General features: G+C 39.5%; 1 protein-coding gene across 8 annotated transcripts in view; it reads left to right on the top strand.

The window, feature by feature from the left end:
• Positions 1–14515, top strand: part of FEZ1 (fasciculation and elongation protein zeta 1) — a 42890-nt gene that overhangs the window by 12627 nt on the left and 15748 nt on the right. For all 8 annotated transcript variants that reach the window (XM_059882850.1, NM_001024522.2, XM_059882849.1 and 5 more), the window contains 2 exons: positions 1930–2029; positions 13463–13549. In XM_059882850.1, the coding sequence (XP_059738833.1) occupies positions 1930–2029; positions 13463–13549 (187 nt within the window). The remainder of the gene's footprint in view (positions 1–1929; positions 2030–13462; positions 13550–14515) is intronic.

Raw genomic sequence — 14515 nt, 5'->3', positions numbered from 1 at the left:
AGACGCTCAGTCCTGCTGAATGAATGTCTAATGAACACTTGATGAGCTCTGTGGAAGTGCTTCCTTATAATTGTAGGGGAAAAAATGAATCGGTGGAGAGCCAAAGCAGTGCCATTAAGTTGTGTTTTCTTGATTGCTTTTGTTTCATCACCAAATTGTGTGCATTGTACACTAGGAAAATCTCCCTGTTTATATACTTGTATATTATACATTCCATATTCTATATATGTTAAGAACACTCCCCTCCCTCATTTTATGTATCTGATTTCAAGTGTCTGTGCTCTGACATATATATATATATACACACACACACACACACATATCTACTTGTATATATATCTATATACTTGCTATATATATATAATGTACACTTATCTTTTCAGCATCTTAAACCATACTTTGTCATGTTTTGATTTGATCCATTTGTGTACATATTTGCTTGTTTTTAAATGGCTATTTCCTTATATTTGTATAGCTAAATAAAATATCCCTTCTTGCACTTGTTTCACAGGTATCAGTCCTGTTTGATGTGCACAGGCATCTGAAGGAGATTGCATCGAGCCCTCATTATTTCATTACTTCATATTAACTCAAGTGCTGCTGACTTCCATGGAGAGCGTTGTTTTAGGAGCTTGGTTTACTGATTTACATGAACTCTTGCTGTTAACTGATTTATTTATTTTCCTGTGTGTGAAAGTTTGTGACTTCAGGATTTTCCCCAATCCCCTTCCCACTTTTTTCCCCAAGAAAACCTTTCTGAAATTGTGAGCTAAACAAAAAGAATTGTGGAATATCCTTTTTTATAATGTACCTATCAGAAAATTTTTTTAAAAATATAATAAAGGGGACCCCATCTCCCCCCACTAAAAACTAATTGAGTAGGCACTGGTGTGTTTCATATTCCTTTCATATATTTTCCTTAGAGTCTCTGTGATGGAGACAGGGCACCTTAAACTCTGCATTCCTAGAGGACAGGGTTGTGCCACCCTGGGATCCCCAGAACATTTTGGGTAATAAGAAGCTTAATAACATTGGCATCATCCCCTTACCTCCATTAGGGGTCAAGGAGTTAATTCCGGACTGGATTGTAGGCATCTGAAACTGAAATACAGTTAACCCTTGAACAACAAGGGGGATTAGGGGTGCTTACCCCTTACGAAGTGCATTTTTCTGCTATTTATGCCTCAAAAACAAAGGAACTGATAAATGACAAGGGCAGGAAGCTGAAATAGTTTGAAGAGAATCAGGACTCAAACCCTAGTTCTTTTGATTCCACATATTGTGATCTCTAAACTAACACAAACTTTCCCCTGTACTTTTTAGTTAATATAAAGATCTGTGAGATGAAAATATTGGTACTACAATATTCCTTGGAAAAATATCCACATGTAAGTGGATGCTCACAGTTTAAACTCGTGTTGTTCAAGGGTCAGCTGTATCAATAAACCAGACGATGACCTTGTTCTTAATGAGATTCAGCCAGAAAATCTGCCCAGATCAGTCTGTCTCTCTTTTCCTTCCTCTTCCTCTCATTCTTCTCTGCCCATAAGAAAGGAAACATGGACATTTCTTAGATTCATGGGACAGGAGCCATTTGGTTGAGGGGCAGATTTAGTTCTGGAGTAGTTTCTTTATTGCCAGTGGTGTTTTAATTGTAGACGCTACCATTGGTATCTCAATGATGAGAAATTCCTCCTTTTTTTTTTTTGGCCCTGAAGTTCCTGGCTAGGGTCCATTCCCTTGGCTCCTTCTCTCCTGGTAGTGCCTGAAATTCAGTTTTTAAGCTGCTTCACTCCTACATGCTGGAAGGCAGATGATCTCAGCCTGGCACGCACAGAAGCCTCTCTCCTCCCCCGGCCTAGCTCTTCCTTCCTCCAGGCGGGGCCAGGCCACAGATGTGCGCTAATGAGAGCTTCTCTTTGTTTCCAGGGTTTGGGATGCTCTGACAGACAATTACATCCCTTCACTCTCAGAAGACTGGAGGGACCCAAACATGGAGGCTCTAAACGGCAACAACTCTGACACCGAGGTACCTCTGGGGCCCCTAACTTAACAGGGCTTGAGGAGCTGTGGATTCCAGTTTAAAAAAAATTAAAAAAAAAAACACCCAGTAACTCAGCAGTCTTCCCCATTATGTAACGAAGCTCAACATCATTGCTGGGAAGGCAGGGATTGTGGAGGAAGTGAAAAGTAAGATGAAGGAGGACATCCAGGGTATATGAGGTGAATGGAATGATTGTAAAATAGTGTAAATGCAGGTCACTTCTGTTGCTCATCTCTGTCCTCAATGTGCAGAATTAGGTGATCTGAAGTAAGACAGGAGGGTGAGTATCACAGGCTTCTTTTGTGTTCAAACAATGATGGTTAAAAAAAAAAAATCAGGGTTTACCATCTAAAATGAACAGTTCAGTCCCATCAAAAAACAGTATTGACAACATGCATGGCTGAATTCCTTTGCTGTCCACCTGAGGCTATCACAACATTATTAATTGGCTATACTCCTATATGGCGCAGAGGTTAAAGCGTCTGCCTGCAATGTGGGAGACCTGGGTTCAGTCCCTGGGTTAGGGAGATCCCCTGGAGAAGGAAATGGCAACCCACTCTAGTATTCTTGCCTGGAGAATCCCATGGACGGAGGAGCTTGGTGGGTTACAGTCCACGGTTCGCAAAGAGTCGGACACGACTGAGTGACTTCACTTTCACTTTCATACTCCAATATAAAATAAAAAGTTGAAAAAAGCAGTATTGACAGGCTTGTGACAAGCTCAGGGCCTGGCTAATGGCCACGGTTGGGGCCCAGATAATAAAGAGGTCGTCATGCAATAGAGAGCAATTCTTTTTTTTTTCCATGTAATTTTTGTTGGCATATAATCGCTTTACAATGTTGTGTTAGTTTCTGCTGTACAGCAGAATGAATCAACTACATGTATATATATCCCTTCCCTCTTGGGCCTCCCTCTAACCCTCTAGGAGTAATTCTTTATGAAACTCAACCAACCAGGCATGCACATGACTGGACCTGAGTCATAGTCTGTGGTTACTGACACCAAAGAAGAAGGTAGCCTACTGGCTTCTGAAAAAAGCAGAAAAGGGAATACTTGTTTTGAGTTGATTTGCATAGGTTAGAGGAGCTCCAAAATGTCCCTCCTAGCTGAATATACGTGTAGAAAACTATTACTAAATCATATAATGGCTCTGTCCTTGGTCAAAGCCTCATTCTACTCTGCTTAGTTTTCTAGTTTTAGCTGCAAAGCAGATCTGACAATTCCCTATCAAGAAGTGCTGTCACGATTCTGTGGGCTCGGCAAACGAGGGAGGGAGGTGGATCTGATCTTTCTAGGTGCTCCAGGATTGAGTCCAGGGAAGGGCAAGAACCAGATTTCCCTTACCAGGCAATATTTCTGTAGACCATTGCCCAAAATATCACAGCAGAGAGATCAGCAATCAGTTGATTTGTTGAAAGCTGGCTCTATATAGCCTTTCTAACTCTTCTAATGATTAGCTATTCAAAATACCCAGAACCTTGAGGCTTCATTTACTGGGCAAAATAGACTTTGAATCTCAGAGATTTGCTACAATCCTACTTAGCATGGATATAGGATGTCTCAGGTGCTGTTTTGAACTCCTGAGTGCTTTTTTTCCTCTTGTAGTGCTTATATGGATAGTGTTGAGTCCTTACCCAAAATGCAAAGGAGAAGATAAGCAGTAATAGAGTAAACCTCATCACTGAGATGAAATCAGGCCTGTCGTGTGCAAAAGGCAGATTTTGCTTTATTATCTCCTTTGTCACCTTTCTAACTCATTTTGTGGATTTAGCCAAAAAATATATAAGATAACCTCCCCTTCGAAAGGACTCTAATTTATCCTCACTTGCAGATTTCCCTTAAGAGGGTTAATATTTCAGGGGAAACTGAGTGACCCTGGGAAAGATGATCTTGATCTCCTCATAGAGTTTTCTCTATCTAACCCACGGAAAAGGACGGGGTAGCAATAATGGATGGATTAAGGCTGTTTTATTTCAGCCTCCTTTATTATCTGTGTTCATTACAGCAGAAGCCCTTTTCACTGACCTCAGTTTAAATCACTTGCTATGTTACCCATGCTCTGTATTCCTTCTGTAAAACATGGTGACCAAACACCCTTGGCATGCAGTGTCCCCACGGCTGGTCGGCCTCTCTCTCTGCCAAGTCCTCTTCTCTCTACTTCTGCTTAGTTCATTGCCAAGGATCAGTTATATTTGCTTTCAAACCTGTTCATGCTTGTCCTTGTGACTATAACCAATTTAATGAAATAGAAGCTGTAGGGTTATGACTGCAAAGAGGGTCATTTTTGCTTTTATAAAATTAAAGTAACACATGTAAGTAATTTTAAAAGTCAAATCATGCTTTTAAAATAATAGGAGACAGCAAAAAATACATACAGCAGCCCCTGACTTACCTTTCCCTGTTCCACAGAGGCAGCCACATCTGCTGTTTTTAGTTATTTTTTGGTCAGGCATCTACAGTTTCCTAAATAACACTTTTATATTGCTATTTCTTTGATTATTTAAAAAAGCAATTTTGTTTGTTATCTATTATGGAAGAGAAGATTTAATTCTTTTGCATCACCTCAAATACTCCCATTTGGCCTTCCCTCTTGTCACCAATTTATCGTTAAATCAATCTTATGTAGAGATACTGGGCTTCCTGATGGTTCAAATGGTGAAGAATCTGTGTCCAATGCGAGAGTGCTGGGCTTGATCCCTGGGTCAGGAAGATCCCCTGGAGAAGGGAGCAGCTACCCACTCCAGTATTCTTGCCTGGAGAATCCCATGGACAGGGGAACCTGGTGGGGTACAGTCCGTGGGGTCAGAAAGAGTCGGACAGGACTGAGCGAGACGGGAAGAGGATATGTAAATACGAGTATAACTGAGTAAATACTCTTTGTTGCTGAATCATGGAGTTTTTGAAAAAAATACTTCCTGTCTTAACTCGGAGTGAAAAATTGCCTTGGTTTTCATTTGCTTAGTTTCCTGTACATCTATCATTAGTTCAACTCCAAATTCTGAGTGAACTCTAAATCTCATATATATATTTTTAAAATCAGATAGTCTTTTAATTTTTAAAATTAATTTTAAAAAATCAAAATTAGTACCCTCTATCTTTCTTCTCTAAACGAATATGGTTGTATTCCAGATCTAGTGCACAGCTCTTGTCTTGGGAATTCTCTTGCCTCTCTCTCCTGTCCTGATTGCCATATTTTTATCTTTCTGGGTGTATTCTCTTGTTCTAGTGAAAATAAATTCAGTATATTCTTAAGAAAGGGTGGAAGGAATGTATTTGTTAGAATAGATGAGCGTGTTTTTATTTTCCTGTCATACATGTGACTGAGAATTTGACTTGATAGAGTTATTTTAGGTTGCAAAGGAATATTTACTTAAAATTGCATAGTACCATTCTCTTATCTTGCAGCTTTCAGTCACTATTGAGAAACCCCAAATCCATTCTGATTCTTTGTCTTTTATATGTGACTCTCTTTTGGTTCTCTTTAGAAGCTTTGAGGATATTCTCTTTTTCCTTTCTCATTTCTTTTACAGTAATGTGCCTTAGAGTGAGCTGTGTTTTTTCATCCATCCTGCTTTATACTCCGTGGGCCCTTTCCACCTGGAAGCTCATGACTTTAACTTGTGGGATGCTTTCTTGTTATTTCTCTGAAGACAAACTGTTTCTGTTTTCTGCCTCTATTGAGATGATTATATGGTTTTCTCCTTTCTTATGTCAATGTGATGAATTACATGAATTGATTTTCAAATGTTAAATCAACCTTGCGCTCTTGAGATTAAACTCACAGCTTTACTGAAGAATAATTGGCATGCAGTGAACGGCACATGTTGAACTGCGCAGTTTGCTAGGTTTTGACTTATGTTTCTTATGTTTATGTCTGTGAGACCATCACCACAAGATATTAAGCAAGATAGGAAGCATGTCTACATGTCCATCGCTCTTCCTTCCACCCCCTATCTTCAGGCGACCTGATTCTGTCACTGTAGATCAGTTTGCATTTTTTAGAATTTTGTATAAATAGAATCATGAAGCATGCACTCTTTTTGTCTTTTTTTAAAAATTCAGTGTAATTATCTAGATATTCATTCATTTAATTGCATGTATCTACATTCATTCCTTTCTATTGCCGAGTAGTATTCCATTATATGGATATACCATTATTTTCCTATTCATTCACCTGTTAATGGACATTTGGGTTGTTTCCAGCCTTTGAATATTGCAAATAAAGCTATTATGAACATTCCGGTGTAAGTCTTTTTGTGGACATATGTCTCTGTTTTTCTTGGATAAAATTCTATGAGGGAAATGATTGGGTCATATTGTAAGTGTATGTTTCACTTTTTAAGGAACTGCCAAACGGTATTCCAGTTTAGAACTCAAATTACCCCACCAACCCTTGGCATGCACAGCCTTTTTGATTTTAGTCATTTGAGTGCGTATAGAGCAGCATCTTATTTTGATTTTAATTTGCATTTCCCTGATAATATATGATGCTGAGCATCCTTTCATGTATATCCTCTTTGGTGAAGTGCCTGTTTAAATCTTTTGCCCGTTTTCTTAGTGGGCTGTTTGTGTTATTATGGAGATGTTCGAGTTCCTCATGTTAAAAGATAAAATGAAGCATATTAAGTCTTTGACAGTTTATTTGAGCAAAAATCTGTTGAAATCTGACAGTGCCAAACCCAAAGTGGTTAAGAGTGCTCCGCCCACAGAAGTCAGAGGAAGGACTTTTACAGAGAAGAGGTGGAAGCAAAGGAAGGAAATAAGTTGATTGGCTCTAGTTTGAGTGGGTGTATTATTTGGGAAAATCTGATTGGCTGTTTGTGAGTGGTTGTCCTTTGGTTTGATTCTTAACTTTGAGGCCTTGGGGGTTTTGGTTTTGCTTTGCTTAGGAACCTCCTGAAGCATTGAAGTCACCTTAGCCTAATGGTCTCTTTGTTTAATTAATTTAACACGTACATTCTAGATACAGATCCTTTGTTTGTTGTATGTTTTGTGAATATTTTTTTCCTGTCTAAGAAAGTTAGAACTTTCTTAACATTATCTTTTGAAGAGAAAATGTTCTTTTAAATGAGACAAAATCCAATTTATTCGGTTTTAAAACTGCTTGTACTTCTTATGTAGTATTTAAGAAATTGCCAAGCCCAACATCACTAAGGTTTTTTCTTTTCTCCTAGAAGTTGTGTAGTTTTAGCTTTTATATGATTTATGATCCATTTCAAGTTAGTTTCTGTATATGGTGTTAGGCTAGCTCAGGGTTCATTTTTTGTGCATGGGTATGGCTATCTAGTTGTTTCAATACAATTCATTGGAATATTATCTTTTTCATATTTGATTGTCTTGGCATCTTTGTTGAAAATCAGTGGACCTAAATGTGCGGACCTATTTCTGAATTCTCGATCATGCATCTATCTGAGTGCCAATACTCTACTGTCTTCGTTACTGTAGCTTTATGGTAACGTCTTGACAGAAAGCATATGTCTTTCCACTTTGTTCTGTTTTTTCAAAGTTGCTTTGGCTATTTTAGGTCCTTTGCATTTCCATATAAATTTTGGAATCACCTGATAAATTTGTACAAACAAACTTGCCAGAAGTTCCACTGTGATCGTGTTAAGTCTATGGAACAATTTATGTGTATAGATCAATTCTTTATGTTAATGTGATGAGTTACTGCACTGGGTCTCCATTGCTGCGTGCGTGGGCTTTCTCTAGCTGTGAAGAGCAGGGGTTACCCTTCCTTGTGGTGTGCAGGCTTCTTAGTGCAGTGGCTTCTCTTGTTGTAAAGCACAGGCTGTAGGTGCTCAGGCTCAGGAGCTGCAGTGCATGGCCGTAGTTGCTCCGTGGTGTGTGGGATTCTCCTGGACCAGGGATCAAAGCCCGTGTCGCCTGCACTGGCAGGCAGACTCTTATCCACTGTGCCACCAGAGAAGTCCCTTGTTAACATTTTATTAAGGATTTTTGCTTCTATGTTCATAGGACTCTTTTAGTTTTCTTCTCTTGTAATGTCATAAAATGAGTTAGAAATTTTTATTCTCTTTTCTGAAAAAGTTTCTGTTATGCTGGTATTATTTCTTCCTTAAATGTTTGATTGACTACACCAGTGAAACCATCCTTCTCTGTGAAAGTTGTTTTTTTTTTTTTTTCTGTGAAAGTTTTTGATTACCAATTTAATTTCTTTAATAGATATAAGGCTATTCAGATTTTCCATTTCTTGCTGATTTTCTTTAATTTTGGTAAATTGTGTTTTTCAAGGAATTTATTCATTTAATCTAAGTCATTGAATGTACTGATCACAAAGTTCTTTCTGATATTCTCTTATTCTTTCAATGTTAATAAGAGCTAGAGTGATGTTCCCTTTTTTAATACAGATATTGTTGATTTGTGTTTTCTCTCTCCTTCTGTCCCTTCCCCTTACCCCCACTGCATCAGTTTATTTATGAGTTTATCACTTTTATTAATTTTCCCAGGGAACCACTTCTGTTTTTTTTTCCTTTGTTGTTTTTTCATTTTCTGGTTTGTTTATTTCTTCCCTTACCTTTACTGTACCCTTCTTTGTGCTTAAACTAGGGTTTTACTTCACCGTTCGTTTCTTTAAGCTTCTAAGATGGGAGCCTGTGGCTTCCTTGGTGGCTCAGCAGTAGAGAATCTGCCTGCCAATGCAAGAGACTCGGGTTTGACTTCTAAGTCAGGAAAATACCTTGAGAAGGAAATGGCAACCCACTCCAGTGTTCTTGCCTGGGAAATTCCGTGAGCAGAGGAGCCTGGCGGACTACAGTGCATGGGGTCACAAACAGTCGGACTCGACTTACTGACTAAAAGCAGCAACAAAGGTGGGAGCTTAGATCCTATTTCAAACTTAGAAAAAATGATTTTGTTCCATTTGGGCTACAAAGTACCACAGACTGGATGGCTTATGAACAATAGAAATTTACTTCTCACTGTTAGGGAGGCTGGATATCCACAATCAGGGTGCCAGAACGGTTGGTTCTGTTAAAGGGCCTCTTCCAGCTTGAAGACTGCCAACTTGTGGCTGTGTCCTCACAGGACACATTGTGCAAGGGAGCTCTGGGAGCCTCTTTGATAGGAATACAGACCCATTCACGAGGGTCCCACCCTCCTCCGCACCTCCCCAAGGCCCTACTTCCTAATGCCATCACACTGGGGGCTAGCATTTCAACATACGTGTTGGGAGGACACAAACATTCAGACCATAGTCATAACACAGCATCTTAAAACAGGAAAGTTTTAAGCATTGCCTCAACTGAATCTGCAGTTTTAATATGGTGTGTTTTCATTATCATTCAGTTCAGAATATTTTACACTTTTCTCTTGTGCTTTCTTCTTTGTCCCATGGGTTACTTAGAAAAATGTTTATAGATATCATTTTGTCATTGATTTCTAATTTAGTCAGAGAACAAAATCTGTACAAATAAATCTTTTAAAATATACTGAGACTGATGTATGACCAAGCGTATGTTGTATCTTGGTGAATGTACCGTGTGCCATTGAGAAGAATGCTTATTTTGCAATCGGTTGTGATGTTTGTACAGGTCAACTGGATTAAGGTGGTTTATGGTGCTGTTGGACTGTCCTATATCCTGATTTTTTTGTCTCTTTGTTTTATCAGTCATCAAGAAAGAAGTGTTAAAATCTCCAATTATTAATATTAAATCATGGATTTGTCTGTTTCTTTAGTTCTGTTAGTTTTTGTTGTACATATTTTGAAGATCTGTTATTAATTACACACACTTTTATTATTGTTGTATATTCCTGATTGACCCTTTTATCATTATGATATGTCTTTTAATTTTATTTATTTACCTATTTTTGGCTGTGCTGGGTCTTCATTGCTGTGCGGGGTTTTCTTTAGCTGCAGATAGCAGGGGCTATTCTCTGTATGTGGCGCATGGGCTTCTCACTGCAGTGGCTTCTCCTGTTACAGAGCATGGGCTCTAGAGCACAGGATCAATAGTTGTGGCGCACTGACTCAGTTGCTCTGCGGTGTGTGGGATCCTCCTGGACCAAGGATCAAACCTTCCTGTGTCTCCTGCATTGGCAGGTAGATTCTTTACTCCTGAACCACTAGGGAAGCCCTGAAATATCCTTCATCTCTGGTAATACTCCTTGTTTTGAAATCTACTTTGTCTGATATGAATTTAACCACAAAAGCTTTCTGTTGCTGTTAGGTAAACATTTTTCAATCCTTTTACTTTTCACCCATCTGTGTCTTTAAAAATATATCTTTTATAGATTATATGTAGTTGGCTCTTTTATATTTAGTCTGACCATGATGATCTGTGCTTTTTAGTTTATTGTGTTTAGTTCATTTGCATAGTGTTTAATTCATTAACTTTTAATGTTAATAGTTTGTGTTTAGGCATACCATCTTGCATTTCTATTTGTTCCACCTGGGTTTTTCTTTTATTGTTGGTATTCCTCTGTTTCACCTTCTCTGCCTTCTTTTGGGTTAATTGAATACTTCTGGTCTTCCATTTTATTTCTGCCATGGATTTTTAGTTATACTTCACTCTTTTATTAATTTAAAAATATTTTTTAAATTATGAAAATATGATAACACTTTCATATTATCATGTCATATCATATAAAAGTATAATATGAAAGTTTACAGGAAAATCAAAAAATACAGAACAAAGTTACATATAGTCCCACTATATCTTAAATTATTTTTTAAGCAAATAAATTAAGATTTTTAATTGGAATTTCAATATCAAACTCTCAAAAATTAATAGAATGAATATAAGAGAAATAGAAGAATACAGTAGACTTGAAAAGCACTGTGAACCAATTCAACATAAGTAAGATTTATTCAATTTTCACACAATAAGGATACAAATTCTATTCAAGTTCCCATACAGTGTAAACTAGGAGACACTGGAATATATCCAGGGACATAAAACAAGCTGCAAAAATTTCATGGGATCTGGGGACGTATGAGTTAGGTATAGCTCCCATGTTACCAGGAACTCAGTAGCTTTCACACATGTCTGACTCTTTGTGACCCTGTGGACTGTAGCCCGCTAGGCTCCTCTGTCCATGGGATTATCCAGGCAAGAATACTAGCGTGGGTTCCTAGTCTCTCCTCCAGAAGATCTTCCAGACCCAGGGATCAAACCTAGGTTTCCTGAATTGCAGATGGATTCTTTTACTATCTGAGTCATCAAGGAAGCCCTCACAAGCTTACAATTCATTTCAAATCTTGTTTTGCCCACGCCTGACAAATCAGACTAGTACACTGTACAACAGAGAGAAAAGAGAAGGCTCTAATTAGGAGTCATCCATGCTGCTGCCCAGCTTCCATGCTTCCATAATGTCTGAATGGCAAGAAGGGTCAATGCCTAAAAACTCTCTCCCCGCCTTCACCAGGAGCCCAGGGGAGGACCTTGGGCAGGGGGCTGGGATAGTTGAAAGATGCAGTATTAACAGTCAGTGAGGTAAACTCGCTAAAATTGGCCATATCTCAGAAAATGTAAATATTCCATTTAAAAAATATATTTACTAGGACAAAAATTCTGTTTAGAGACTGACTAACACTGGCTGTCAGATGCTTATATATTATTATGAAAAATAATCCAAACAAGAAAATAAAACTTTCTGAACAGGAGCCTAACTCCTACCACAGGATTTCCTAGCCCTAAAGAAAGTTCTACCATGAGAGAGTAGCTGTGAAGAAGCCTACAGGAGTTTCCTTCTACACAGCTGGGAGCTGTGGGAAGCAGGCATGTACCACAGGCAGTGGGCTTGGCAGAGAAAGGAGCATATGGGTTCAACAGCAGAAATAGATGTCACCATCTGGCACAAAAGCCCCTCAAATAATCCCATTACCTCGCTGTCCTACCCCTTACCCAGGTTGAGAGCAGATGGCCTTTGAGATTGTTGTTTTTGTTCTTTTATGACATAGTCCTGGTTTTAAGCAAAAGTAGATAGAAGGCGATACATTGTTGGGGGTGCCTGCCAAGGTAGAGTTTAAGGAAACGGGGAGATGTTTCTGAGGATGGATTCCCTCTGACATGACTGCTTGGACTGGAACAGGGGTGTTTCCTGGGGGTGCTAATTAGAACAGGAAATGTGTAATCCCCAGTAGTCAGACAGACCAGCATGCCAGCTGTTGGTGTACAAGTGAAATTGATTCCTGGATGAGAGGTGTCTGCAGAAAGATTTCCTGGAGACACTTCTTGCCAGGCTGGAGATGACTTTCAAATGAGACTCCTGGACACAGACAGCTTGTTAGTTTGTTAATGGCTAGTTGTTCAGTCACTCAGTCGGGTCCTACACTGCGACTCCACGGCAGCACTCCAGGCTTCCCTGTCCTTCACTATCTCCCGGAGTTTGCTCAAACTAATGTCCATTGAGCTGGTGATGCCGTCCAATCATTTCATCCTCTGTCTCCCCCCTTCTCCTCCTGCCTGCAGTCTTTCCCAGCTTTGTGCTTATTTGTGCAGGATTTGACCAGCAGTACCAGGCCTCTTGGGACACAGATAGTAAAGTCAAACACGTTGTGAATACCTTGCCGGGCTTCAACATCTAGAACCTCGATGGTTGTTGACTTTCAGTCTTGCTTGGGATGGAATTTTGGAGACAGTGCAAATATTTCAGTATTTTCTATTGCCGTTGGAGTTTGTTCTTTGGTTTGTGTGGTCAGGTTGTTCCATGGCATGTCCTGTGGAGCTCTGACACATCCTTCATCCTTCATCAGCTATGACACCATGCCTAGATTCCAACACGATGACTTTTTGTCAGATTTTAAAAGCATGACTATTTGGGCTGGAACAACTCACCCTTTATGATATCTGCATGCTAAGTGGCTCCAGTTGTATCTGACTCTGTGTGACGCTATGGACTGTAGCCCGCCAGGCTCCTCTGTCCATGGGATTCTCCAGGCAAGAATACTGGAGTGGATTGCCATGCCCTCCTCCAGGGACTCTTCCCGACCCAGGGATCAAATCCATGTCTCCTCATTGGCAGGCAGGCTCTTTACCACTAAAGCACCATCTAAAGTAAAATCTGGAAACAGAGTCCCATTTGAAAGTCCTTATATAAACAGATGTGCCTTTGCTGCAGGAGTTGGTTGCCATTATTATTCACCTTGAGAAGGTTCCTTGTTCACCTGAAGGTGACCTGTCTATGGGTTAAACAACTATACTTCTTCCCTTGGGTGAGAATGGTGCTGGCTACACATGCCTTACTGTCTTTTTCTGACCATGTTGGACCCAGTGATGTATGCTGTATGGACAGAGTATTCTTGGAATTGAATGAAACTCTGCACACCTCTCAGATTCTCTCTTTACACAGTGGATAGCCAGGGTGGTCTCTGCCAGTGCCATCTGTTCTAGAGACTGGAGAGAATCCTAGTTCTGCTGATGGTCAATCAAAATTCCATCCCCCTTCTTTACCCCTTTCAGATCCATGAGAAAGAAGAGGAAGAGTTCAATGAGAAGAGTGAACACGATTCTGGAATCACTGAGGAGCCTCTACTCACAGCAGATCAGGTATGAATATGTCTTGGTTCTTGGGACTTTTAGTTCTTTTGATAGAGAAAAAGTTTGAGTACGCACTTGCCACATCCCTTTAAGGTGACAGAAAAATGTGTGGTCTTGTGGTGGCTATGTCCTGACTGAGAGTGTGTTTGATAAGGGATTGCATGTCTCTTTAAGACTCAGTTTACCCACCTGCAATAAATGGGAATGTAACTCCTGACATGTGTGTCGGGTGGGGTCCGTGTTTGGTAACAGCCAGAGAGGGGCCCAGCATTTACTGCCTCCATTTCCTGGAGGCAGTAAACCTTTTTATTGCCTTTTTATTGCAACTCATTGTACTTGGTGTCAAGATACTTAAACAAGGGTCCTAAATCCTTGTTCTCACGAGAATAGAAATGACAGATGAGGCTTTCAAGTGATGGATATTTTCTCATATTTCATAAAACATTGAAAATGTTGAACCTTCCTAAAAGAGTCTTAGAAACACTCATTTGGTAAAAAAAAAAAAAAAAGATATGCTTCACGTTTTATTGACTTACTTACATTTTGGTTTTAATAACTTGTTACTTAGGGAGAATACTCCTGGATCTCTGGATTCCTCATTCAACCTTTCAGTCAACAACTATTTATGGGCACTTGCTTTGAGCAGGCACCTTTCAAGCATTTTTACAGAGCGATTCTGAAAAAGCTCTACCAGGAGCCTTTGGTGCCAGAAAGTGCTTTTCAGTAAAAGGAACTCTTTCATATCTGTGGTAAAGGGTGGGATATAAACAGATAAGGATCAAGAGATTAAAGGGAACTGGATTGAAAAGAAGAGGTACTAGCATTTATTCTTGTGAATTTCGAGAAGAAATGCAGTTCAGTGATCCAAATTCAATGATAACGACTTCGAGGGAAAGAGGAACTCTGCCATAAAATTCCAAAGAGGGGTCATGTCATTTGCTTGTATTCCATGAACGGCTTAAGTATCCCTACATT

This window comes from Bos taurus, chromosome 29 (assembly GCF_002263795.3).
Source record: "Bos taurus isolate L1 Dominette 01449 registration number 42190680 breed Hereford chromosome 29, ARS-UCD2.0, whole genome shotgun sequence".
Lineage (NCBI taxonomy): Eukaryota > Metazoa > Chordata > Mammalia > Artiodactyla > Bovidae > Bos > Bos taurus.
The sequence above is the reverse complement of the archived record's forward strand: the minus strand, read 5'-3'. Positions and strand labels throughout refer to the sequence as shown.